Genomic DNA, 25,873 nt, shown 5'->3' on the forward strand with positions numbered 1-25,873 from the left:
GCTCAACTTCACCAATTGATACTTTTAATTGAACTTTGCATAAGTACATAGAGTTCTACCTTGCAGAAATTCCTCCACTAGGTCTCACGCGTTCGCTAGGTTCTCCTCCGGTTCCCACATTGCTTCGTAGTGTGGAAATCCTTTCCACTTCACATGGAACTGTCTCACTTCGTGTCCTTGTCACTTGCTCCTGCACGCATTGAGGATGGCCTCGACTTCGTATTCCTCTTCCCCTTGGATAACCTCAAGTAAAGGCCTTACTTGGTCCTTGCAAAGCGGATCCTCAAAGTACAGCTTGAGTAAGTTCACGTGGAACACGGGGTGCATTTTCCCCATCTCTCGAGGAAGTCGGAGATAGTAAGCCACTTTACCGATTCGTGCCTCAATCTCATAAGGCCCCGTGAACTTGCTTAAGGAACTCAAGATCAATTCATTTATGGAATACATGCATTTTTACCTTTGGGTCAACTTCCAACTGATCCCACTTGGTAATCTGAGGTTCTTGGTGTTCAGCCACACCTTCTCCCCAGCTTGGAACTCTACATCCCGACGCTTCTGGTTCGCATATTTGGTTTGCCTTTGTTGAGCTCGTTCCAAGGAATCCCTCACTAGATTCCAAATGTTGAGTCTTTCCACTGTGAATGCCTCCACTGCAGGTAACTCTCCATGATACTCGGCCATGCCGAGCTCCACAGGACCTTCAATAGCTCGCCCATTGATGACTTCCCATGGACTCACCCCGATACTCGAATGTGGTGAGTTGTTATAACACATTTCCGCAAGTCCTAAATGATTTACCCAATCGGTCTGGTCTCCCGAGACATAGCATCGCAAATAATCCTCCAGCTGTCTATTCACCCTTTTCGTTTGTCCGTCTGTCAAGAAGTGTTAGTGCCATCAAACTTGACTTAATACCCCATACTTGTCTGTGGGTGATAGGCTGTGTTGAATTTCAACTTGGTGCGCTACTGTTCCAAAAGAGTTCTCTAGAACCTACTGGTGAAGATCTTATCTTGATCTGAGATAATCTCTTCTGGCCTCCCCCGCACTCGAACTACTTGTTCGAAGAACAGCTTTGCCACACCTTCCGCATCCACTTCTGTTGTGGTGGGTATGAATTGTGCCATCTTCGAAAATCGGTCCACCACCACGAATATCGCATCAAACCCCTCGCTTGGGGGTAGTCCCGTGATGAAGTCCATCGTAAGACATTTCCACGGACGATCTGGAATTGGGATGCTTTGCAACAAGCCCCCACTAGCCTTAATCACAGCTTTGACCTGCTGACATGTTGGACATATCTTTACATAATCTTGGATGTCCTTAGCCATATCTGGCCAATGATACTTCCTCTTGAGTAAGCCTATCGTTTTGGGCACTCCGCCGTGTCTCGCAAGAGGTCCATTATGACACTCCTCTAAGGCTACATTCCTTAGTTCCCCTTCTAGGACATACACCCTCATTTGCTTGTAATAGATGAGTTCATTGCGTTCCGCATAGCCCATTTTCTCTTCCATTGGCAGCTCACCTCTCTGGTGAGCTTCCCGTGCCTCCAGATTCCACAGCAACACTTCTTGTGCTAGACCATCGTTCTCATATACTGTCCACACATCATCCCAAAATGTTGCTGTTGCACTGGATATTGCCAACTTCGGGCTCGCTTTTTGACTTAGCGCATCTGCCACGATGTTGCTCTCCCTAGGCTTATACAGAATCTCGCAATCAAACTCGGCCAAAGCATTGGTCCACCGACCTTGTTTCCCCCTCAGGCCGGGTTATGACAAGAAGTGTTTCGTTGCCACATTGTCCATATAAACTTTGAAGTGTCTCCCAAGGTAGTGTCTCCACTCCTTGAGTGCCTTGACCACCGCAAACAATTCCTTCTCATGGGCAGGCCACTTCCGCTGAGCCTTGTCGAACTTTTTCAAGAAGAACGCTACTGGATGGTTGTTCTGCTTCAACACTGCGCCTAACGCAAAGTCCGAAGCATCCGTTTCTACCTCAAAGTCCTTACCAAAATCTGGTAACGCCAACACTGGAGCTTTCCTCAATATCCCTTTGAGGTGGACAAATGCCGCCTCACACTTCACTATCCATACCATCTTCCCTTTTCCCGTTTGGTCTGTTAAGGTAGGGCTACTCTCGAATAGTGTCTGATAAACTTTCGATAGTAGTTGCATAGCCCCAAGAATGCCCTTAACTCGTGTACATTCGATGGTCGCTCCCAATCCTGGATCACTTGGACTTTCTCAGGGTCCACTTTGAGCCCGTCCTTGCCCACCACATGCCCGAGAAACTTTACCTCTTGTTGAGCAAAGTCACATTTGCTCTCTTTAGCATACAACTGGTGTTCCCTTAGTTTCTCAAACACCTTCTTTAAGTGTTTGGCATGCTCCTCTAGCGTTTCGCTATAGATCAGGATGTCGTCAATATAGACGACCACAAAATGATCCAAATAGAGTACAAAGATATGGTTCATCAATGCCGAAAACGTTGCCGGCGCATTGCATAGCCCGAAGGGCATCACCAGAAACTCGAAGCTCCCATACCTTGTTCGATAGGTTGTCTTCTCGACATCTTCCTCTGATACCCTGATCTGGTAGTATCCTGACCTTAGGTCAATCCTTGAAAAGTATTTTGCCTTTCCCAACCTATCGAATAGGTCCTCAATCCTTGGCAAAGGGTACTTGTTCTTCTTTGTATACTTGTTGAGCAATCAGTAGTCTATGCACATGCGCATAGATCCATCTTTCTTTTTCTCAAATAGCACTAGTGCCCCATACGGCGACTTGCTCAACCTAACATACCCTTTTTCCACCAACTCCTCTAGTTGGCACTTGAGCTCCGCGAGTTCTTTTTCGTTCAAACGATAGGGGGGACGAACCACCGCCTCAGCACCCTTGACCAACTCAATCTTATGTTCTATCGGTCGTGCGGGGGGCAACCCCGCCGGTAGCTCCTCCGGCATGGTATCCCGGAATTGGTCCAACACCTGCTGGATCACTAAAGGTACTTCTTCCGTTCCTGTCTTTTTGTCACTCCTCACTGAGAGTAAGCACAAAAATGCAACCTTGGTCCCTTTAGTGAGTTGTCCTCTCGTGGACACCCGGTTTAAGCACGAATCTTTGGCCTTGCATTGCCCTACCTTTAGATCCTGGGCTTCCACCCTGGATCTTCTTCCTTGGGCATTCGCTAGTACCACAAGGTTCTTACCTTGTCCATGCAGGGTTACCATGAACCGATTGAACCAATCCATCCCGAAGATCACGTCAAATTCTGCCATGTCCAACACAGTGAAATCCATGTCCACTTTCCAAGTCCCTACTTTGACTCTCGCTTGTCGAAGTACCTCATCAGTGCTTTGGCTACCTTGAACAAAATCTATAGTCCTTGGTTCACTTAGCCACTACACCGTTAGTTTGGCTTGCCGGACTATGTCTACAACCACAAAATTATCCGAAGCACCCGTGTCAATAAGGATCTTAATAAAGCTACCTCCGAGCTTCCCTCGGAGGGCTAGTAGATGTCGCGAACGACTCTCTACCAAAGTTGCTCGTATAATGAGTAACTTTGAGCTAGGGATTGGATCACATACCTCAGTTTGGACTTCACCTGATTTAATAGCCATATTAGCTCTGGCCTTCTTTAGGTAGGGACATTCCCTCGAAAAGTGTCCTGCTTCACCGCAGTTATAGCATACGTTATTTCCCACGCTGCTAAACAACTTGACCTTTTTATCCGTGGGTTTGTCTCTTTTTGCTTGACTCCCCCATGTACTTGCTCGCTGGCCACCAGATTTGCCTTTCCGGAACCCCGAGGATTCATTTTTAGAGAAACTCTTCTTGAATTTCCCTTTGCTATAAGTTCCCCTTGGTTTGGCCCCTTTGCTAAACGTGGACCCCGACCCCGTCGTGTTTCCCTTTTGCAAGTTATCGTTGAAATGCACCTTGATAGCCGCATCCAATGCTTCTTTGTAATTGGTCGGGTTCCAACGCATCACCTTGCCGCGAGCCCAGGTTTGCAAGCCCGCTATGAAGGCATGGAACGCATCCATATCCCCCATGTCCATGACAAGTATCCTCTTTGCCATAAACCCATTCATATACTCCTGAATGGTTCCGGTCTGCTTCAGCCTACTCAGCTCATCTCTTAGATGCAGAGTAGCATTTGGAGGAACGTAAGTCGCGTGGATCCTCGCTTTCATCATGTCCCAAGTGGCCACTGGTCCTTCGTTGGCCTCCATTATTCTCCACCAAGACTTGGCATTATCTACCAAGTATGGTTTTGCACATGGGACCTTCTCCAAGCTCGGTAACCGCAACGTTCGGAAGTAATCTTTCATATCGTAAAACCAATCTTCCACCACCTTATAGTCATTCACTCCCTTGAAGACCAGTGGGGGCTTTGGTTTATACTTGGGAACAGCTTGAGGGACTGATTCCACTTCGGTCTATTCGACCTTGTTTGGTTCTGCCTCAGTCCCTACTGAAGGGTCCGCACCTTCTGCACTGCCAACATCCGTAGTCTTTCGCTTTTTCTTCCGCTTCTCGTCATGCTTTAGTTTGCGTAAGAGAGTCTCCAGCAAGGCATTGGTCTATGCCAACTGTCCTTCTAGAACGTCCAATCGAGCCTTAAACAACCGAACCTCGCCACCAGATTCCTGTTTTCGGGAGCACTACAGTCGGTTTCCCTTTCGGGAGTGGGAGCTGCTCTTGAGCACTTTCTTGGATGGCCCCTCCGGCACCAACCAAGTCCATGCTCACTCCCACCCAAGGCCCCTCGGTCCCAGTCTCAACCTCAAGTTAGTTTGGAAGCCCCACTGGAGAGTTCCTTCAAAACTGGATCCTGGACCTCACTATCCCTACTATACTTTTGGAACCCCCTGCAGCCCCCCCCCCCCCCCCCCCCCTTTGGGAGACACACGCTTTGGGCTTTCACCCCTTGACCCGTATAAGTACTCGGACTCAGTCTCGGACTCGATTTCAAACTCGATCTTGGACCCGACTTTGGACTCGGTCTCGGACTCGATCTCGGACTCGATCTCGGACCCGATCTCGGACCCGATCTCGGACTCGACTTCGGACTCGACCTCAGACTCGGTCTCGGACCCGATTTGGATCTCGGACTCTGTCTTGAACTCGGTCTTGAACTCGGTCTCGAACTCGGTCTCCGATTCGGCCTCGGACTCGATCCCGGACTCTATCTCAAACTCGGTCTCAGAGTCGGTCTTGGACTCGATCTTCGACTTGGTCCCATCCGATGAACTCTTTGTTATTTTGGTCATGCCTTCGGGGATCCTTTAGCCTACGACACCTCGGCGAGTTGGTTCCTTACACTACTTTAGATGTCACCCAACTTACAAAAGTGTGTTATACCCATGTCTGTAGGGACATAGAGAGCCATCCCAAAGAATGGCAAATCCTTCACCACCACCAGCAATCAAATAAAAATCTTAATGAGAATAATCAACTATCCCAATATAATAATCATTCATTGTCAATGATTGCTATATGCAAATACTAACTTCAATATCGAAGCTAATGAGCCAAAAATGCTTTCCTTAACAACTTCTAACAAATAGAATAATGAGTATAAAATTCAAAGAACCAAAAGTTTGAAGAAGCCTATAGCCAAGTCTTGTTTAACAATGATCACGAGTCTCACATGAACTAACTTTAATATTAAAGAAAAAATCATGGTACAACCCACAATATTCTTAGCATATCCAAAAGCCAAACTTTATAATGCAAAAGCTAATGAAAAGCATTTCTGCATCAATCTAAAAGCCAAGCACAACAAAGCTATGCTCAACAAGTAACCATCAAACTAATCCTCCATGAATTCATCTTTTATAGTAAGATGTAACTCACTTCATAACAAGCATAAAAAAAATCACCAATGATCGATATATCCCAACTCAAAGCCAACAAGGATTTAAACATGCCAATGTCAATCATTAACTTTTCCTCTTGTAAAGCTAACTTGCCACTCAATTCATTTGAACGTCAATACAGTTGCTAACTAGCTAACGTACAAATGCTAATAACACAAAGCTATAGCCCAAGTATCAACACTATTTGCATTGAGACTAATGTAACTCAATAGCAATACTATGGAGAGACATTTTGTTCTACTCAAATCCCAATATCAATAATATCAATGACAAAGAATCACTTTAATGCTATCAACACCATAACAAAGTTACTAGAAAGCAAGAGTGAATCACCACTGAAAGCTTTTTAGCAACCAATCAAACTTTACTTAGTATTTGAAACTAACTCTTCAACAAATCTTAGTTACAAGTAACACATTATCAAGGAGTGATTCACCACATCTAAGACTCAATAAAATCCAACACCATAGACTAAACACAACTAAATTATATCGACAGAGGTAGAATTAATATGCCATCATGGGAAAAACTATGTAAGCCTATGATACGATCCTCTGCAACACGATCTGGTAAAGCAAGCTTATCACTACTAAATCATCATCGAGTGAAGTAAGTATTAAAAGTCCTCGACAAAGTGTACAAGCAATCACTAGTTGCAATATGATCCTTTACAACACCATTTGATAAAGTAAACCTATCACTGCTAAATCATCATCGAATAAAGCAAGTGTTAACAGTCCTCAATAAAGTCTATAAGTAATCATTAATTGCAAACCAATTAATAATCACTCTTTCAACTTGCCTTTATAAGACCTAAACACTAATCTTATATCATCAAGTCATATATTTGTCCAACATGATCATAATACCCCAAGTACAAGATAAAGGTTCATAGACAAACACAAACTAAATGACCACTTAAATTTAATCGAATTGCAATAAGCTCACCAACACGTATAGCTAATAGTTTTGAACATGCCTTGAAAAGGTTAGTTATGCATGATCACACTTAGTTGAAACTAAAGTGAAGACTATGAGATAGACTCATTTTGGTACACAACCTCCTCATAAACAAAGCTATAGTACAGATATTAATATTTCAACCTCAAACAACTAAGTTGGACATCACTATACTCAACCAAGGTGCAAGACTACCAAGACTAAGCTAGAATTATTGAGAGCTCACTACTTTCATAGAATTTAACAAAATACAAAGTGCAACCTACCACCAAACACAATGCTAAAGAAGAAAGGTATAAGGGTCGCCTTTCTTAGAAAAGCACAATGGCCACTTTCCTACACTAACTTCAAATTCTATCTAACTCAATTGGTTTAGGCCCAAAAGTCAACATCCCTTTTGGGCCACATAATACAAACTACCTACTAAAATTTAAGCCAACCAAAGTTAACTTTAACCCTTTCACAAATTTGTAATGGCCTTTGAAAATAGAGTGGTTTTCAAACAAAATAATCAACAAATTAGCCATTGAAAAAGTTTAAGAAAATTTTGTGAAAATTTTTCTATCCTAGAAAAAGAATGACTCTTAGTCTAAGAATACAAACTTTCAAAACTTAATCAACTTCCTCCTACTAACAACTTCACATAGATTCATCTCAACACCAATTCTCATGATGTAATAATATGCTTAAGTATCAAATATCTTACCCATATTTTTTACATCTAACACTAACATCCGTAAAATGCAAATTGAATATCTAATATTTGATTACAAAGACCATATTTTCAGATATTTATACACTCTTCTTCAATCACCTTTAAGATCTAATGTGAAGCCAAAACAATAACAAAAAAAATAACATGAAAAATCAAGATCTAAGGAAAATTCCTTATCACTCGAAACTATAATACCACTTCCACTAACACAAATGTTAGCAATATCAATGCCTTAATTATACACTTTCTCCATCCAATAGTTTACTCCAAATGTTAACAAATAAACCAACAAGCCATAACAAATGAATACTACAACTTTTTCCATCACCTTATGGGTAAACCCTCAAGGAAATAAGGTACCAACTTAAACTTAACATAATAGATCACTATTGAGAATCCAATCAAAGCTATTACAATGTTATTATGTGCAAGTAGATTAGCTTCACTATCAACCACTTTGGGATTGATCATCGTTTAACCAAGCAATTTTGTAAACACACTATTCACTATCATATGGATATGATATAAGTATCACAATGACTTAATCATCAATTGAGCAACACCACGAGCAACGCCCATGTCACTATTACAAAAATTTACGTGAGTATCATATGCTAACTCTATTTGACAAAATATAATATAAATGCCACACCCCACTAATAGAGATTTACAACACTGAATACCACCAATTTTGTTCATAATATAGACAAGTACATGCCACTCTTTTTTACTAAACTCAAAACTAATCCAATACCAAGCTACTCAAAGAGCAATAGCAAGGTTCTCTATAAATAATTGAGCATTGTAACCCAAATCTTCAATAGCAAGCCTAGACAAAATGGTTTAGCACTTTACGGCTATCCATCCCATAATTCACCATTTGTAAAACCATCATTTCCAATATGCATCAAGGTAGGGACTTTTGATTGCATGATGTGAATACAAATAATGAGTCAAACCTTGCTATAAATTGTCTCTCCAAGAAGAGAAAATGATTTACGTGTCTAATCCTTCATCCTTGATGACTCTCTTTTCGATCTCATCTTTCACCAAATCTTAAACTTACATTCGTATTGCCTTCAGTCCAATCCCAGAAAAGTTTATGAGAGAACGCGGCAATGACTACTTGAACCAATAGACTAATCTTTACAGTCTTAATTGATCCACTTTTAATCATGTCTAAGAAGGATCTACTAGTGCCGTGCTAAACAGTTATGGACTAGCTTATTTGCCACTCATAGTAAACTCAAGGGAAGTTTATTTTTACCCATGGTATATGGTTCAACTTATGGTAATGACTAATAGGTTAACATTAATCCTGCCAACTTAAAGTATAACTTTGAGTTGCTAATGTGCCTCACTTATGAGCCCAAGGGCAAATTCGTGCAAAATGGTACACCTCAAATCCATCTTGTCAACTCAAAATATAACCTTGAGTTGCTAATATCCCTCACTCATGAGCCCAAGCACAAATTCGTGCAATTAGAACATCTCATTCCATCTTATAAGCCCAAGAGCAAGCTCACATAATATGGGATAAAAAGGTAACTAAATCCATACCTAAAGAATAAATACAAAGCCTTAGCACCCAAATGTGTATTTACTCGGATCATCATTTTCATCTCTACATATGCAATGAGACTAGTTGCCCAATCTCTACTCACTGAGACTCACTCTCTGATACCAAATGTAATGCATGTGGTTTTCACCCTTTATCCTATGGATAGGATAACGACAAAGAAGAACCTAAACCCTTCATATGCTATGTGTCACATGCCACATGTCCCAAGGATAGCAGAGTGGAACCCAAGTTTTAGGGCTTTGGGCTACCGAACAAATGAACGAAGGAATGTAGCTAAACTCCTAAGCATGGAGCCAAGGAACAAAGGTATTAAAGAATGGAGCAACTCCTGAGCGTACAACCCAAGGAGCAAAGGGACAAGAGCATGGAACAACTTGGAATAATCCTAGAGCATCTAACATCCCAATGCTATAACCAACACACAAAATGGAGCCAAATAAAGTTTGGCGCTATTTTCGTATACTAGTGGCTTAACGTGAGGATAAGTACTCCACCAGCTAGCATGGTGTGGAACTTGGGATTAGACCCAAGCCAGACACAGAACAAGGATAGGTATGCAAGTGGGAGCTAAATTATGCCTCAGGTTAGTCAGCCATACCTAACCTACCCACCATCCCTATTATACATTTGAAATCCCCCATAACCCCCTGCCCCCTCTCGAGGAACACATGCTTTAGGCTTTCACCCGTAGCCACCCTTAGTACTAGGAGTTAGTCTTTAGCACAACTAGAAACTTACTAAATATGGAATGTCCCTAGATTGTGAATTTAGACACGGGACGAACACCATTGTGTCAGGATAATCTCTACATTCCATAAATATGCCAAATTAGCAAATCTAAATACCTTCCATAAATAGCATTTAGGACTGAAATGAGACTAACACAAAGGGCATGATAGTAAAGGTGTTTGGCAAACACAGTAAACTATCATCCAACAATATTGAGGGACTAATTCCAATACGTGAGGGTTATTATTAAGCCAGTGCAAGATAAAGCAAAAGAGAACTAAAAGCAAGGCTGAGTATGCTCAACAAGAAATACATAGGAGTTCCTACCTTATGTTCATTTGGCTAAGTATAGGTGCTAAGCTTAGTTTACTAACACTTGAACAAGAGGGACTGATAAAGCATTTAGCAATACTAATTGTTGTAGTAAGGAAAGAGTATCTGAAAAGACTAGCCGACAAGCAACTTTTGATATCTGAAACTACATTCACAACACTAAAATTGTTCTAACATCACTTTATACTTCCGTTCCTTACCTTTTTAAGTTGTATGGTTGGGAGTTACTTTGTGCTCTTGCTTCTTCAAAGCTAAAGGCTCAAGAGTTATACCATGCTTTAGTTCCTTCATTCCTTGGTTGTATGCTTAGAAGTTTAGCTTTGTACTTTCATTTAGTAGCCCAAGGCCCTTACATTTGGGTTTCACTCTACTGCCCTTGCCTTATATATCCAAGGGTTTGGTTCTACTCCATAATTATTCTATGGTAAATCACCATAGGGTAAAGGGTGAAAAACACATATACTACATTAGGTTTTAGAGAATGAGTCTTAGCAAGTACTATCTAATGAGATTGGGCAATTGAGAAACTAATCTTGTTGCATATACAGAGATGAAAATGATGATCCAAATGGATACACATTTGGTTGCTATGACTTTACATGCATCCCTAAGGCAACCTTCTCCAACATCTCCTTGACATTCGTGCATAAAATTTTGATCTCCTTTGGTGATCAATGGACATGCATCCTTAGTTGGAATAGGATGACATATTGCAATCTTAGCTCTAGATGATAAGTCAAATTTAAAAAAATTAGCATACTCTTTCATGAGCCAGTTAACTGTTGTAACACAAAGACTGTTGGATGGATTTGAAGAGGGAATAGAAGAGCAAGACAGAAATATAGGAGAAAGAAATGGGAAGACAAAAGTGATGGAAGTAAAAGTAAAAATAAAAGGACAAAGAGAAACAAAAGCGAGAGGAATGGAAGAAATATAAGGAAGTATAAGACAAAGGGGAGAAGTCTCAAAGTCATATTTGGCATGATTAAGCCACAATCAATCCATACCAAAGATGAGGTCAAAAACTTGACTTAACACCACCTTTAACAATTGAAGCTCAAGGTCGAGATTGCCCATATATAGAACTAGGTGTACCTCATCCTATGCATATACATATGTATGGCTGTTGTATAAATAATAAAAACTAATGTTGCCTTATGACACAAATATAGATAGCAATAAGTCGAGCAGTAGAAGATAAACTTGAGCCTATATCAACCAAATAATAAAAGACCTATTATTATGAAATCGAGCTTAGAAAGTAAACACTTGATAAACTAGTGCTGGTAAACCCCTTGATGATACTCCCAATAGAAGAATAAAAGGGTCATTGACTTATTCACACAAGGACCCTCCACTACTCACGTGACTCCTTGTTTCTTGGAAGAATCTTGGTGTTCAGACCTTCTATTGTAGCAACACTAATAGGTTGTTGCTAATGCCAAGGCCACTACATAGGAAATAGATGACGCTATTTTAGAAAACACTAACAACACCAATACATGTAGCCAATCTCATCACATGCCCAGCAGTAGACATCATAGCCACAACCATGTCCTTGCCCTTGTCCTTGAACATAAATAGCAGTAACATCAACCTCCATCAAAACAAAACCATCTCCCACAAGAAGTGGAGTTGAATGATGTACAATGAGAAGTGGAAGAAGTGATATATTATAACATTATGTTAGTCAAAGAGCATCGTTAAGGGTGGTTGGAGCAAGTGCATACACAAATCTTATAAGATTTTGACAAAGTGCTAGCCACAACATTTTTAACTTGATCTGCTTTGACATATTTGGCTCCACACAAAGCAAGAGGCTCTGAAATTGAATGCTAAATTGCATCACTAACTCAGATGGCCCTTAAAGATAATGCAATTGTTAGAAGGTCATGACAGTTATCAACATGTTTAAATATGCATTTAAAGATGTTTGGGAAAATGCTCCAATCCATATAAGTGGCTAGACTTAAACCATTGTACCACTACAATGCCATTCTTTAGAGCATGTGGGAAACTCATACAAATGCCAAGCATCATCCCAAGAATAATAGGTAGCAATCACTATAAAATGATTGAACTAATAGTATATATCATCCCTAAGATTCCCACGAAAGAACTTTAGTTAAACATAAAGATTAATAGCAAGAGTAAGAGGAGTTCTACCATGTGCCTTGAATGCCACTATCATTTGAGTATGATTGTTCAATTGCAACCACATAGCATTGAGCAACTACACTAACTGCTGCTTTAGAGTCAAAAGAGGTGGAGATTGCTACTTTGCCATAAAGATGAACAAAAAGGAGAAAAAGCAAAAGAGAAAAAAATAAAAGAGCTACAAGGAAAGTGAGATTTAGACAATGCAAAAGCTAAAATTAAACCAAAATCCTAAATCCAAGCAATCCTTATGGACAATCAAAAGTGCCCTCTCTTCCACTATTGTGAATGCATGGAATATAGAAAGGAATATAAAAATGTGCATATCGGAGTGAGTGGTCCAGATTGAAATTAATCCAACGGCTATAACACTAATATTAGTATATAGCCATTAATATCATTATATAGCATTATACTCACCCTACTTTATAAGGGCTATAAAAATTAATGCAATCCATCCATTAGCTGAGGTTTAGGGTTTTATTTTGCCTAGAAGTCCTTAACCTATAATACACAAATCCCTAAGTTCTAAAATAGAGTCAAAAGTGTACTATATAGTAGTAACTAAAAAATAACAACTATAACATGTTTGGACTAAAAGTGTGCCATTTATAATATTTAAAAGTATCATTGATATATCAACCTCTCACTTATGCCATGTTTATTCTTGTTGTCCTATAAGTAGTCTAAAACCACTCATACTATAGATTTGTTTTGATATGGGGTAACATTATTCTCCAATATGCCTTCTTTGATCCTCACTAAATCTTTCACTCTAGCTTTTGGACTCTTTAATGCTTATATTATCACCCACCATCATGACACTTACTATATATTAGTCAAGCTCTTGAATTTGGACGTCCTGGGAGGTCACCCAACCCAGTACTATTCAAACCCAAGGACGCTTAACCTCAAATATCTCAAGACCCTTAACCGATTAAAAAAGGGGGTGCACTCTTGTTTAATGGATGTTTAATCCACTCATGTAATGGATGGTTTAATTTTAGAAACTAAATCTATAGTATGAGTGGTTTTGGACTACTTATAAGACAATAAAAATAAACATGGCATAAGCAAGAGGTTGATATATTAATGATACCTTTAAGTATTTAAAATAAAACTTGGACACATAGAGTATTGTAGCATATATGGCTTTCACCCTTTACCCTAAAGTGGTTTACCATAGGACAACTATGGAGCGGAACTTTAACCCTCCACATACCACATGCCACATGCCATATGTCCAAGAGTAGCGGAATAGAACCTAAGTTTCAAGGCCTTAGGCCACTAAATGATGAGGTGGAGCCAAACTCCTAAGTATGAAGCCAAGGAGTGAAGGAAGTGGAGCATAGAATGATTTTCAAGTGTACAACCCAAGAAGCAAAGGGACAGGAGCATAGAGTGACTTAGGATAATCTTAGAGCTTCCAACATCCTAATGCTAGAACCAGCACATAAAATAATGCCAAATAGAGTTTGGCACTATTTCAATATATTGGTGGCCTAACGCAGGGACATAAGTACTCCACTAGCTAGCATGGTATAGAACATGGGCTTACATCCAAGCCATATGTAAAACAAGGACAAACATACAAATGAACTTGATTATCTTTTAGGTTGGTTGGCCATACTTCACCTACCCACTATCCTTACTAGTACACATAGTATATATTTGGAACCCCCCATAGCATCTGCCCCCCCCCCCCCCCCCCCCCATCCATAAGGAACATATACTTTGGCTTTCACCCCAGTTTCAGGAATTAGTTTTTATAACAATCACAAAAACTTACTAAATATGGAATGGTGATAGATTGTGAATTTGAACACAAGAACAACACTATTCTATTGTATTCAAGAAAATATTTATATTCCATAGATATGCTAAATTAGCATATTTAGACACTTTCCATAAATAGCTAATGGGACTAAATAGAACCACATAGGGAAATAATAGTGAGAGTGTCCTCATAAACATGGTAAGCTACCACTTAGTGAATATTAAGGGACCAAACTCAATAGGGTTCCAAACACTAGCAAATGTAAGCTAGCAAATAAGTTTCTTTAACCAGATCAAGTATGTTTAACTAATAACACTTAAGAAATTCTGTCCTTATGCTCTTTTGGCTAAGTGCACAAGCAAAGACTAGTTTCTCAACTAGCTTGGGTGGAAATTGAAAAAGGGTCTGACAATACTGACCTCCTGCCGTTATAGCAGTAAGGAAAGAATATCTGAAAGGACTCACTAATAGGTAATTTTTTATATCCACAGTCATATTTGGAACACTCTACCCCCATTAGGAGAGATTGACGTCCTCATCAATACATACTTTAGTTTAGACCACCACTAAGGAAATAGCTCTAGAAAAAGTTTACAATGTTTATATTTTGTGAGAAATACACTGACTTAAATGAGTTAGGGGATAACCTCTTTATCTAAAGCAAATGCACTACACTCAAACACTTTCTAGCCATCATCAACAAAAAAATGACTAATGAAATCAACCATCTTTGTTACTTAGGTATCACCTAGTTTACAAAAGATGATATGCTTTTACTAGTAGGTGGTATAAAGAGAGAAGTTAGAGGCCTCAACCCTCATGAGCAAAGAAACAAAACTTGTCAGTAAAGTTTAGATAGACTACTGTAAATAGGTAGTTAAAGTTGTTTATACGATCATGCCCTTTTAATGGAATAAAAAACATTAAGAGAGAGGCGTCAGTAGTAGTTTCCCTATAATTAGAGATTTCACCATTGTATACAGTGCTAAAGCCAATCTACCTATACTGACCCAAACTCAAAGATCAAGAGATAAACAATATCAAAATCAGATACAATGATATCTTAGAGACTAAAGTATTAGTAAATAAATTTTAGATTAGAACACAAAAGTATTTTAATGAAGTTTTCATCCAATAAACCAAAATTAGAGTATAGGAACAACCAAGATCATTAAAATCATAGGATTTACCATTCAATAGCAAATATATTATCACAAAAACTCAATGATAAATTTTATCTACCAAAGATTATAGATAATATGTTAAATAATTTACAAAAGATAACTCAAAGAACATAAAATATCATCAATTGGTAAACAAAATGCTTATCATTTAAAGGAAATAACATCCAAATTTAGTATAACCAACTTAAGAAATAATCAACAAAACAAAATGAATACTACAACACCAATAAATACTCATTCATACCAACTATTATATTAGCAAATCTGAATAGATTTAGGTTAACAACACTAAGGAACTCAAACTGCCTAAGTAAATGTTAATAATATTCTACTGATATCTCAAACCCAAGAGATGAATCTAAAGCAAACCACAAATAATATATAGTAGTGCAAAAAATTAAAAGTTATCAAAGAGAATAATTAACTATCATGAAATATCATCAATCATCCCATCAATAAAAAGATGTATAATTATTTTCGAAGAAAGAATCCACCATACCAAAGAGCGGCAAATCATTTTACATTAACAATAATCAAGAAAAACACTTAATAAGGATAATTAACTATTCTAGATGATAGTCAATCATCGCCAATTATTCAAAACTAATAAACCAAAATGCCTTCCTCAACAACTTCAAACAAATGGAACAATGGGTATTAAAACTCAAGGAACCAAAAGCTTCAAGAAGCCTATAGCCAAATCTTATCTAACATTAATCACAAATCTTAAATGAACTAATGCTAATATTAAAGAAAAACTTATAGTACAACCCACAATATCCTCCTTAACACATCCAAAAACTAAACTTCATAATACTAAAGTTAATGAAGAGCTTTTCTACATCAATCCAAAAGTTAAGTACAAAAAAGTTATGCTCAATAAGTGATCACCAAATAATCTTCCATGAATTCATCTTCTATACTACAACGTAACTCACTTCATAATAAATGCAATAAAAATCATTAATGACCTATCTCAACATAAATCCAATAAAGATTCAATCACTCTAATATCGATCATTAGCTTTTTCTTTTGTAAAACTAATATAGTCCATAATTAAATCACTTTTCAAGAAAACACAAAAACTCAACCCTTACTAAGTAGTCTCATCTAAAATAAAACTAACTCAAACTTGCCATTCAACTCGTTTAAACACTAACATAGTTGCTAACTAGTAAAATGCACGAATGCGAATGACATAAAGGTACAACCAACTATCAACACCACCTTTATTGAGATTAGACAAATAAAATAACATTAATAATCTCAACAATCTCAACTTTAATAATGTTAACGATAGAGCATTACTTCAATGCCATTAACACCATAATAAAGTTAGAAGAAAACAAGAGTGAATCACCATTCAAAACTCTCTAACAACCAAGCTAACCAAAGTCGAAGATACTTTATTTAGTATCCAAAGCCAAACTTTCAATGATACTTAATTACAAATAACATATAATTAAAGAGTGAATTACCACATCCAAAACATAATGAAATTTAATACCAAGGAATAAATACAACTAAATGATATGCTAGAGGAAAAATTGATATGCCAACATGGAAAAACCATATAAGATTTAGAACACAATCTTCCGAAACACCATCTAGTAAAGTAAGTTTATCATTGCTACAAGCAAAGCAAGTGTCAAAAGTCCTCAACGAAGTTTACAAGCAATCACTAATTGTAAAGCAACCAATAATATCTTTTCAATTTGCATTCACAAGACCCAAATACTAAACTTATGTCATTGTTTTATACTTGTCCAAAAAGAAGGTAACACTCCAGATACAATATTAAGCTTTATAGACAAGCACAAATTAAATAACCACTCGAATCTAAATGAATCGCAATAAGTTCACTAACACGTCTAGCTAAGATCATGTTTTGAAGCAGCTAGTTCTGCATAATTAACATTTAGCCAAAACTAAAGCGAAGACCATAAGATGGACTCATATAGGTATAAAAACTTCTAATAAACAAGACTATAATACAGGTAATAACACTTTAATTGCAAACAACCAGGTTAAACATCACTATCATCAATTAAGGCATAAAGCTACTAAGACTAAATTAAGATCAATGAGAGCTCACTACTCTCATAAAGTCCAACAAAATGCAAAGTGCAACTTGCCACCAAGTATAATACTACATAACAACAATAGAAAAGTCACTTTTCTATAAAAGTGTATCAGCCATTTTTCTATACCATCTCCAAACTTTATTTAACTTAATTGCTTTAACCCTAAAAAGGAAGTTTCTTTTTCAACTACATCTTACAAATTATTTACTAAAGTTTAAACTAACCAAAGTCAACTCCAACCACTTCACTAATTTGCACTAACTTATGAAAATAAAATGGTTTTCAGGCAAAGTGATTAATAGATCAACCATTGAAAATACCTAAGAAAATTTGTGAAAAATTTTCTATCCTAGAGCTTAGTATAAGAATGTAAATTCTTAAAACTTAACCAACTTCCTTCTACCCACATGTTCATATAGATTCACCTCAACATAAATTCTTATGACTCAAAAATATGCTTAAACATCAAACAATATGACTATATTTTTTACATCTAGTATTGACATTCGCAAAATGCAAAATAAGCATCCAAGACTCAATCATATCTTTAGATATCTATATTGCACTAACACTCTTCTTCAATCATTTTCAAGGTCTATTATAAATCTAAAACACTACATGGAAAGTCAAGCTCTAAGAAAAGTTCCTCATCATTCAATATAACAATATCATCTCTATTAACACAAGCGCTAACAAAATTAATGCCTCAACTATATACCTTCTCCATCCAACAATCTATTCCAAGTGCTAACAAATTCACTAAATTATAGCAAATGAATGTTACAAGTTTTCAATAACCTTAATGGGTAAACTTTCAAAGAACTAAGGTACCATCACTAGCTTAGCATAATGGATTATTTTAAAAGAATCTAGTCAAAGCTACTATAATGCTACTATGTGCAAGTAAACTAGCATCATTATTAACCACTTTGGGGTTGATCATTATTTATCCAAATAACTTTGTAAACACATTACTTACAATCACTAAGATATGATATAAAAATCATAATGACTTGATTATTAATCAAGCAACACTATAAGCAACATGTATATCACTACTATAAAAATTTATGTAAGTATCAAATGCCAACTCAATTCGACAAACTCAAAACTACCAAGCTACTCAATGAATAATAACAAGGTTTCTGGGAAAAGAATTGAGTATTGCAACCTAAATTTTCCAATAGCAAGCCTAAGCAAAATGGTTTAACATTTCACCACTATTCATCATATGACTCACCACTTATAAGGTGATTATAGCCAACATGCATCAAAGTAGGGACTCCAATTTCATGACGTAAACATAAGCAATGAGTCACACTTCATTGCCAAATCATTCCTCAAAGAAAAAAAGATGATTTTCATAATTGATTCTTTGTTCTTGATAACTCTTTTTTTTGTCTCAACTTGATTAAATCTCAAGTTTGTGTGCATACTGCTTTCAGTCCAATCCAAGAAAAATTTATGAAAGAGCATGGTAATAATTACTTAAACCAATAGACTAATCCTTATAGTTTTGATTGATCCATACATAATCATGCCTAAGGAAGATCCACTAATGCTATGCTAAATAGCTATAGACCAGCTTATTTGCCACTCATAGCAAATTTAGGGGAGGTTTACTTTTACCCACGATAACATGGAACCACTTATAGTAACCACCAATAAGTTAATATTAATTCTGCCAACTCAAAGTGTAATCTTGAGTTGCTAATGTGCCTCACTTATGAACCCAAGTGCAAACTCGTGTAAAAGGAATATCTCATGTCCATCTTATGAGCCCAAAAGCAAGCTCACACAATATGGTACAAAAATGTAATCAAAATCCATATCCAAATAATGAATATGAAATAGCACCCAAACATATACCCACTTAGACTATCATTTTTATCTCTACATATGCAACAAAACTAATTGCCCAATCTCATTGAATAATGCTTGCTAAGACTCATTCTCTGATACCAAATGTAGCACATATGGTTTTCACCTTTTACTCTATAGTGGTTTACTATAGGACAATAATAGAGTGAAACCTTAACCCTCCACATATGATATGCCACATACCATATGTCCAAGGGTGAGGGAGCAAAACCTAAATTCCAAGGCTTTGGCCCACTGAATAAAGGGGTAAAACCAAACCATTAAGCATGAAGCCAAGGAACAAAAGAAGTGGAATATGAAATGACTCCGAAGTGTACAACCCAAAAAGCAGAAGGACAAAGTGACTTGGAATAGTCTTAAAGCTTCTAACATAGAACTAACATGCAAAAAGGTGTTAAATAAAGTTTAGCACTATTTTATTATATTAGTGGCCTAATGCAAGAACATAAGTACTCTATCAACTAGAATGGTATAGAATTTAGGCTTAGACCTAAGTTAAATGCAGAATAAGAACAGGCATGCAAATGGGAGCTAAATTACATCTTAAGTTGGTTAGCCATGTTTGACCTCTATCCCTACTATACTACTATACCCAAGATACATGAAAGTTGTGACTAATATTTTTCTAAGTGGTTAATGTGGTTAAGTGACTAAAATTTAATTACTTATAATCTTCCTCTAATATTCAGCATTGAATGGCAATTAAAGTGGGGTAAAACTATAATTAAATGGATTTTACTGATAAAAACTCACAACTAACCTAGAATCATAAGGAAGATGAGAAGCAAGCTCTCAACTATGATTATTAGAAGAATACCTAAGCCAATTGAAAAATGAAGAGTTAGGATGAAAGTCATAGTTAATAAAAAATAAAGAGTGATTTGTTGAAGAATGTTAAGAATTATTATGATCAAACTCAATGAAAGGAAGTAGATCAACTCAATCATTCTATTACTGGAAAATAAAGTATCAAAAATATTATTTAAAAGCTTGGATAGTACATTATCAGTTTTATTGTGAGAAGTTAACAACTTATAGAAAAAGAAAAGAAATTAATGCCAAAAGGTAGAAATAAATTGAGGCCCATAATTTTATTGATAATATTGTTTGGCTCTATAAAGACAAAAACAACTCCTTATAAATAAATTTAGCTAGTTACTATCCATCAATCACCTTTCGATATGACAAAAAAATGTGTTATTTTGGAAAAATAAGTTAACAAAAACACTATCAAATCCCCCAGAAAATGAAAGATCAATAAAAAAATCCATAAAGACAGATTTCCAAAGCAAAAGATAAAAAGGAAGGAATTAAAAAAAACCAAATGAAGGATGTCAAAGCATCTTGGTCCACTAACATATATCATAAGTATGAATAAAGTTTTAATAAACTTATAAATATATAACCATTAAAAATATTGTTAAAACAATTTTAAACTCTAAAGTACCCTACTGATAGGTGTTATAGCATGTTTGAGCAACGCATAATTGTATTTCACCATTAGGTATATATAATTAAATAGTTTGTCCCAAAAGTAAAGAAACTAGTAAACACTATATTATATCAGAGAAGAACTAAAAGAAATCAATTGCTAAACTTTATGAACAAATAGATTAGTGGTTTAAATTGCTTCAATCTATTACTTGAATGAGTGATTAAGAGGAGGAAAAAACTATATAAAAGAATTGATGTACAAGTAAAAGGAATTAAAGAGAGTTTGATTGTTAAGGTTGAATGTAGGGTTTTTAGATGAAAGTATATGATAATTACATCAATTATAAGTATCATCTTTTTCAATTGCTTTCCTTTGGTGATACAATCATAAATTAAAAAAAAAAAAAGTAATTGTTGCATCAAGAGGTGATGCCAATTGAGGATACGTGCTGAGGATTAATATTGGAAGTTTTTGTTATCACTTGAATATAGTGGTCATTTGTGGAGAACATTCAAGGAAATGACCAAAAGGTCTATAACTATAAATAGTTATTTATTGAAAATGTTATAATTAATCTTTATAATTATGTACTTTCAATAGTGAAAAACAGTTGGGTGAAATTTGCAATTTTAATCCCTATTGCAACAATACAGTGCACAAAGCAAAATTTAAAATATTTAGCTCAAAAAAATACAATTTTATATTGTCTAGATGGATAACAATTAAAGTGGAAGTGAATATGCATTTAAGGAGGTCAAAAAAAGTTTAAGAAATAAAAGACCATATAAAATGGGCATATTTCAACCTTGATTACCTTTTATTCTCAAAGGAGAGGATGATATGAAGTTCAAGTGTACAGTTACAATATTATATATTAATATTAAAGGCAATACACTAAGATTAGTATAATGGAATTTTGATAGTCATTGGATTTGTTTCAATTAAACTACTCGCTCCTATATATAAACTAGAGTTTTTGGGTTACTTGATATGCACATTTCTGTATTCCTTTTTTATATTCCATGCACTCAAAGTACTTAAAATGTTTAATACAATTATATTTTTGCTTCTCCATTGCTTTAATATATTATTAGTAATTTTATTATCTTCCCTTCTCTTAATGATAAGCTTCAGACTATACACCTTCAACCTCCTCAATATTAAACTCAACATTTTGAAACAAAAAAATCAAAGAAAAACTAACCTTAAGGGAAAGAAAGAAATCCTCAACAAAAAAAAAAACTCTCAATAGTAGTTATAAATTTTAAGGAACACTCAACATGAAAATTTGGCAAAAATGATTTAACCCTTGGAACAAAAGAATACTCAACACTAAAATAATCAAGGACTTTGTTTATGAAACAAAAACAAATTCTCACTTATATACACACTCTCGATATCTAAATCAATTTGAGGGGAATAAAGAACACTCAACTCAACACTATATAAACAACAAGAATCATAAAAGTAAGAATTGATCAATATGCCAGAAGAAGGAAGTACTATAGATGAAGAAAAACATATAAAGAGGTGGTAAAATTTATGAAATAAGAAAAAGTTGGGAAAACATAAAAGGGTAAAAAAAATCAAATAGCAAATTGAAGGATTGACACTTACCTTGTGAAATATTCAACTCATATTCAAAATTATCCTTAAAATAATCAAATTCCTTGTTAGCAAGATTCTATACAAATTTGTAAACGTCATTTTCCCAAAAATATACTCAAGCATCCTCAATGAACCAAACTACATCATCCAAAGGTCTCCAATCAATCATACTCCACATTAACAAGGGATACCCAGCGGCACGTTGGTTGCCATCCCCAGGAGGCTGATTGCCAGGAGTTTGGATGGCAATGGTTGAGGCCTCAAGTTCTTTGCAAACAGGGCGGCTTGAGTGGCGACGATAGCCAGGGGACACTGGTACTTCATCCCTGAGGGTGGTTTGAACCACTTTGCGACGAGAGGTAGCACTCCATTTACTGCTCGACAAGAGCATGCAATTGGGCAGTTCCCAGTTGCCAGCCACTCGGAGCCAAGAGCTTCGTGAAGATGGTCCTGAAAATGTTTCATTGAATCATCAGAAGGAAGAAGAAGGTAAAGAAAAGAATTCGTGACAATGATAGGAAATGAATGCAAAGTTACAGTAATTTGATGAATCAAAACAAAGAAATCACACCATAGCAGTCCCAAGGATTATTGAAATGTAGTACACCAAGAATAGGAGAAGTAATGTAATCACGTCTTATATAAATTGATGACAATATACCAAGGATTGGTGCAACACCAAAAAGATCACACCCCACAACTAAAAAGTAATTTGAAGAGGATATAGCTATAAGAACAACATTCCTAGATGATAAGAACACTGCATTATCTGCAATCTAGAATGCCACACTTCTTGATAGTATGACATGGCAACAGAAGATAATGCGATGATGATTAAAAGAAAAATATATTAGATAGTTATAATCTTAGATCTGACAAAAAACTATAACAAAGAAAAGAAGAATGATAATAATTTTGAATATTAAGAAAAATACTCTAACTTTACTCTCTAGAGATAATTTATAATGCCTCTCCAACTCCATTAGGATATGAGAATAAAATATTAATTGAGGTTTAAGTCACTTGTTTATATATAAAAATGGACAAACTTCAGTCCAAATAGTTAATTCATATGTTATATTACTATAATTAATGTATTACCTAGGCATTAAACAGGGTTATATATGTATTTACAGACTTAATCTAATAAATTTAACCCAAAGTAAACTATATTACCTTTAGGTTATCAAGGTTAGGGTTTTGTAGAATATTCCACGAAATGGATGAAGCGGCATTTGCGATGGCGGCCGTGGAGCGCCCTCGCGGCGAGGCACCTTCACAGAACTCCCGGCGGGAGCTCCTGCCTCAAGCGCATGGTGGGCGAGCTCCAGGAGGGGGAATGGGCGATCTGGGGCGATCTAGCGCGGCGACGGCTGATCGAGCGGAAGAGCCCCGAGATTTCATCGCAACAACAGCAGCAGGACCAGCGGAATTTGATCGACATCCTCTCGTACGCCGAGCACATCCGGCGCTGCGCGTTCATTCACTTGCTCCCGCAGGGCCGGCGCCTCTACTGGGAGCTTCGAATCGCCGGCATGGATCAGCACCGGTACCTGGGGAATCTTCTAATCCAGATGTTTGGCAATTGCCGGTCGGTCGTCGAGGCCAAGGCGGTGTTTGATGGCATCCGCGAGAGGAATCTCTATTCGTGGAATATCATGCTCGTAGCATATGCCCAGAATGGGCATCTGCGGGAGGCGAGGATGGTCTTCGAGAAGATGCCACTTCCAAGCGTCGTGACATGGAATGCCATCCATGGCGCATACGCACAGGCGGGGGAGTTCTTTGAGACGGTGGATTTGTTCGCGAGAATCCCCGACAGAGATCCAGTGTCCTGGAACACCATGATCACTGTGTATGCGCAGCACGGGCATCTGGACGAATCCAAGGCGACGTTCGAGGCAATGCCGACGAGGAATGTGGTGTCTTGGAACTCGATCGCGGTGGCTTACGTTCGGTCCTTCCAGATTAGGGACGCCAGGCTCTGCTTCGATCGAATGCCTTGCCACAACGTCGTGTCGTGGAACACGATCGTCTCCGGCTATGTCGAGCTCGGGGAGATGGCCGAGGCCAAGGAGCTCTTCCAAAACATGCCTGAGAGGGACGCGGTCTCGTGGACAGCTCTCATCACCGGCCTCGCGCAGGAGAGAGATTTGGATCGAGCTCGGGAGATGTTTGAGAGGATGCCTCTCAAGGACCTAGTGTCGTGGACTGCGATGATCACTGCCTTTTCTCACAATGGTCGGCTCCAAGAAGCGCAGAGCTTGCTCGACAGCTTGGGAACATTCGACAGTGGCTCCTGGAATGCGATGATCACGGGATACATCCAGAACGGGGAGGGACGAGCAGCTCTCCAGCTCTTCCGGCTCATGGATCTAGAGGGCGTTGGCATCGACAAGGTGGGATTTTTCAATGCCCTGGACGCGGCAATCTCCATCGCCAACCTAGCCGAGGGCCGAGCGGTTCATACGATCGCGCGAGACAGTGGCTTCTTGCTAAACCTCCAGGTGAACAACTCGCTCATCAACATGTATGGCAAATGCGGCAGCCTGGAAAACGCGAGAGATGTGTTTGATTCCATGCTCGAGAAGAACTTGGTCTCGTGGAACGCGATGATCACCTCGTATGCGAAAAATGGCGAGTGCTCCAGTGCAGTGGAGATGTTCCAGCTGATGATCCTCGCGGGTGTTCAGCCGGACGAGATTGCTTTCACCACCACTCTCTCGGGATGCAGTCACGGGGGCTTGTTTAGAACTGGATGGGAGATCTTCTCCTCGATCCAGGACGAGTTTGGAGGGATTCCTTCCATGGATCACTACGCTTGCATGGTTGATCTTCTCGGTCGCGTGGGTCACCTGGAGAGGGCCGAGGAGCTCATCCAGTGCATGCCTTACGAGCCGCAGCTCCTGACTTGGAGATCGCTGGTGGCGGCGTGTAAACTCCACGGTGATGCCAAGCGAGGGAAGCGGCTTGCGAGATTTGTGATGATGCTGGACGAGGGGATCTCGTCCACTCTAGAGATCGCGTCGAGCACGTATGTTTTGGTGTATAACATGTTCTCCTCGGCTGGGGAGGATGCGGAGCTTGTGGATGGAGTCAAACGAAGGAAGCGAGCTAATAAATTTTGAAATTGAATTTGAAGGTAAAGCTGTTTTTTAATAATATACATGCTTTAACTTATTTAACATCTAGATTAACTATAAAGTAAAAATATTGAAAAAAAATGTTTTTGAATTCTAATCTTGCATCAGCCGGGAGTCGAACCCGGGTCTATTTCTTGGAAGGCAATTATCCTAGCCGTTGGACTACTGATGCTTTAACATTTAATAACTTGTTTAATTAGTTTAACTTCTAAAAGACTTATTTAATTAATTTAAGTCTAGCTTAAATTAAAGGATGAAGAATTTAGAGCTCGACCACGGTGGGATTCGAACCCACGACCTTCAGATCCGAAGTCTGACGCGCTAATCCACTGCGCTACGCGGCCACATCACGTAATTTTTCCTTGTGGGCTTATCATACTCGTTATTAACG

The 25,873-nt window shown here is 37.9% G+C and overlaps 1 protein-coding gene and 2 non-coding genes across 3 annotated transcripts; 1 reads left to right on the top strand and 2 right to left on the bottom strand.

Moving 5' to 3' along the window:
* Window positions 1-23,562: 23,562 nt before the first annotated feature.
* LOC112350890 (pentatricopeptide repeat-containing protein At4g02750-like) lies at window positions 23,563-25,467 on the top strand. Its single transcript, XM_024687874.1, has 2 exons — window positions 23,563-24,908; window positions 24,990-25,467. Exons 1-2 carry the CDS (start codon window positions 23,563-23,565, stop codon window positions 25,465-25,467), a joined length of 1,824 nt encoding a protein of 607 aa, XP_024543642.1.
* A 115-nt stretch (window positions 25,468-25,582) lies between these two features.
* On the bottom strand, window positions 25,583-25,654 carry TRNAG-UCC. The gene has a single exon. It is a non-coding gene; the product is annotated as a tRNA-Gly (tRNA).
* Window positions 25,655-25,752: 98 nt separating this feature from the next.
* TRNAR-UCG lies at window positions 25,753-25,826 on the bottom strand. The gene has a single exon. It is a non-coding gene; the product is annotated as a tRNA-Arg (tRNA).
* Between the last annotated feature and the right edge of the window lie 47 nt (window positions 25,827-25,873).

The sequence above is a fragment of the Selaginella moellendorffii genome, unplaced genomic scaffold (genome assembly GCF_000143415.4).
Source record: "Selaginella moellendorffii unplaced genomic scaffold, v1.0 SELMOscaffold_55, whole genome shotgun sequence".
Lineage (NCBI taxonomy): Eukaryota > Viridiplantae > Streptophyta > Lycopodiopsida > Selaginellales > Selaginellaceae > Selaginella > Selaginella moellendorffii.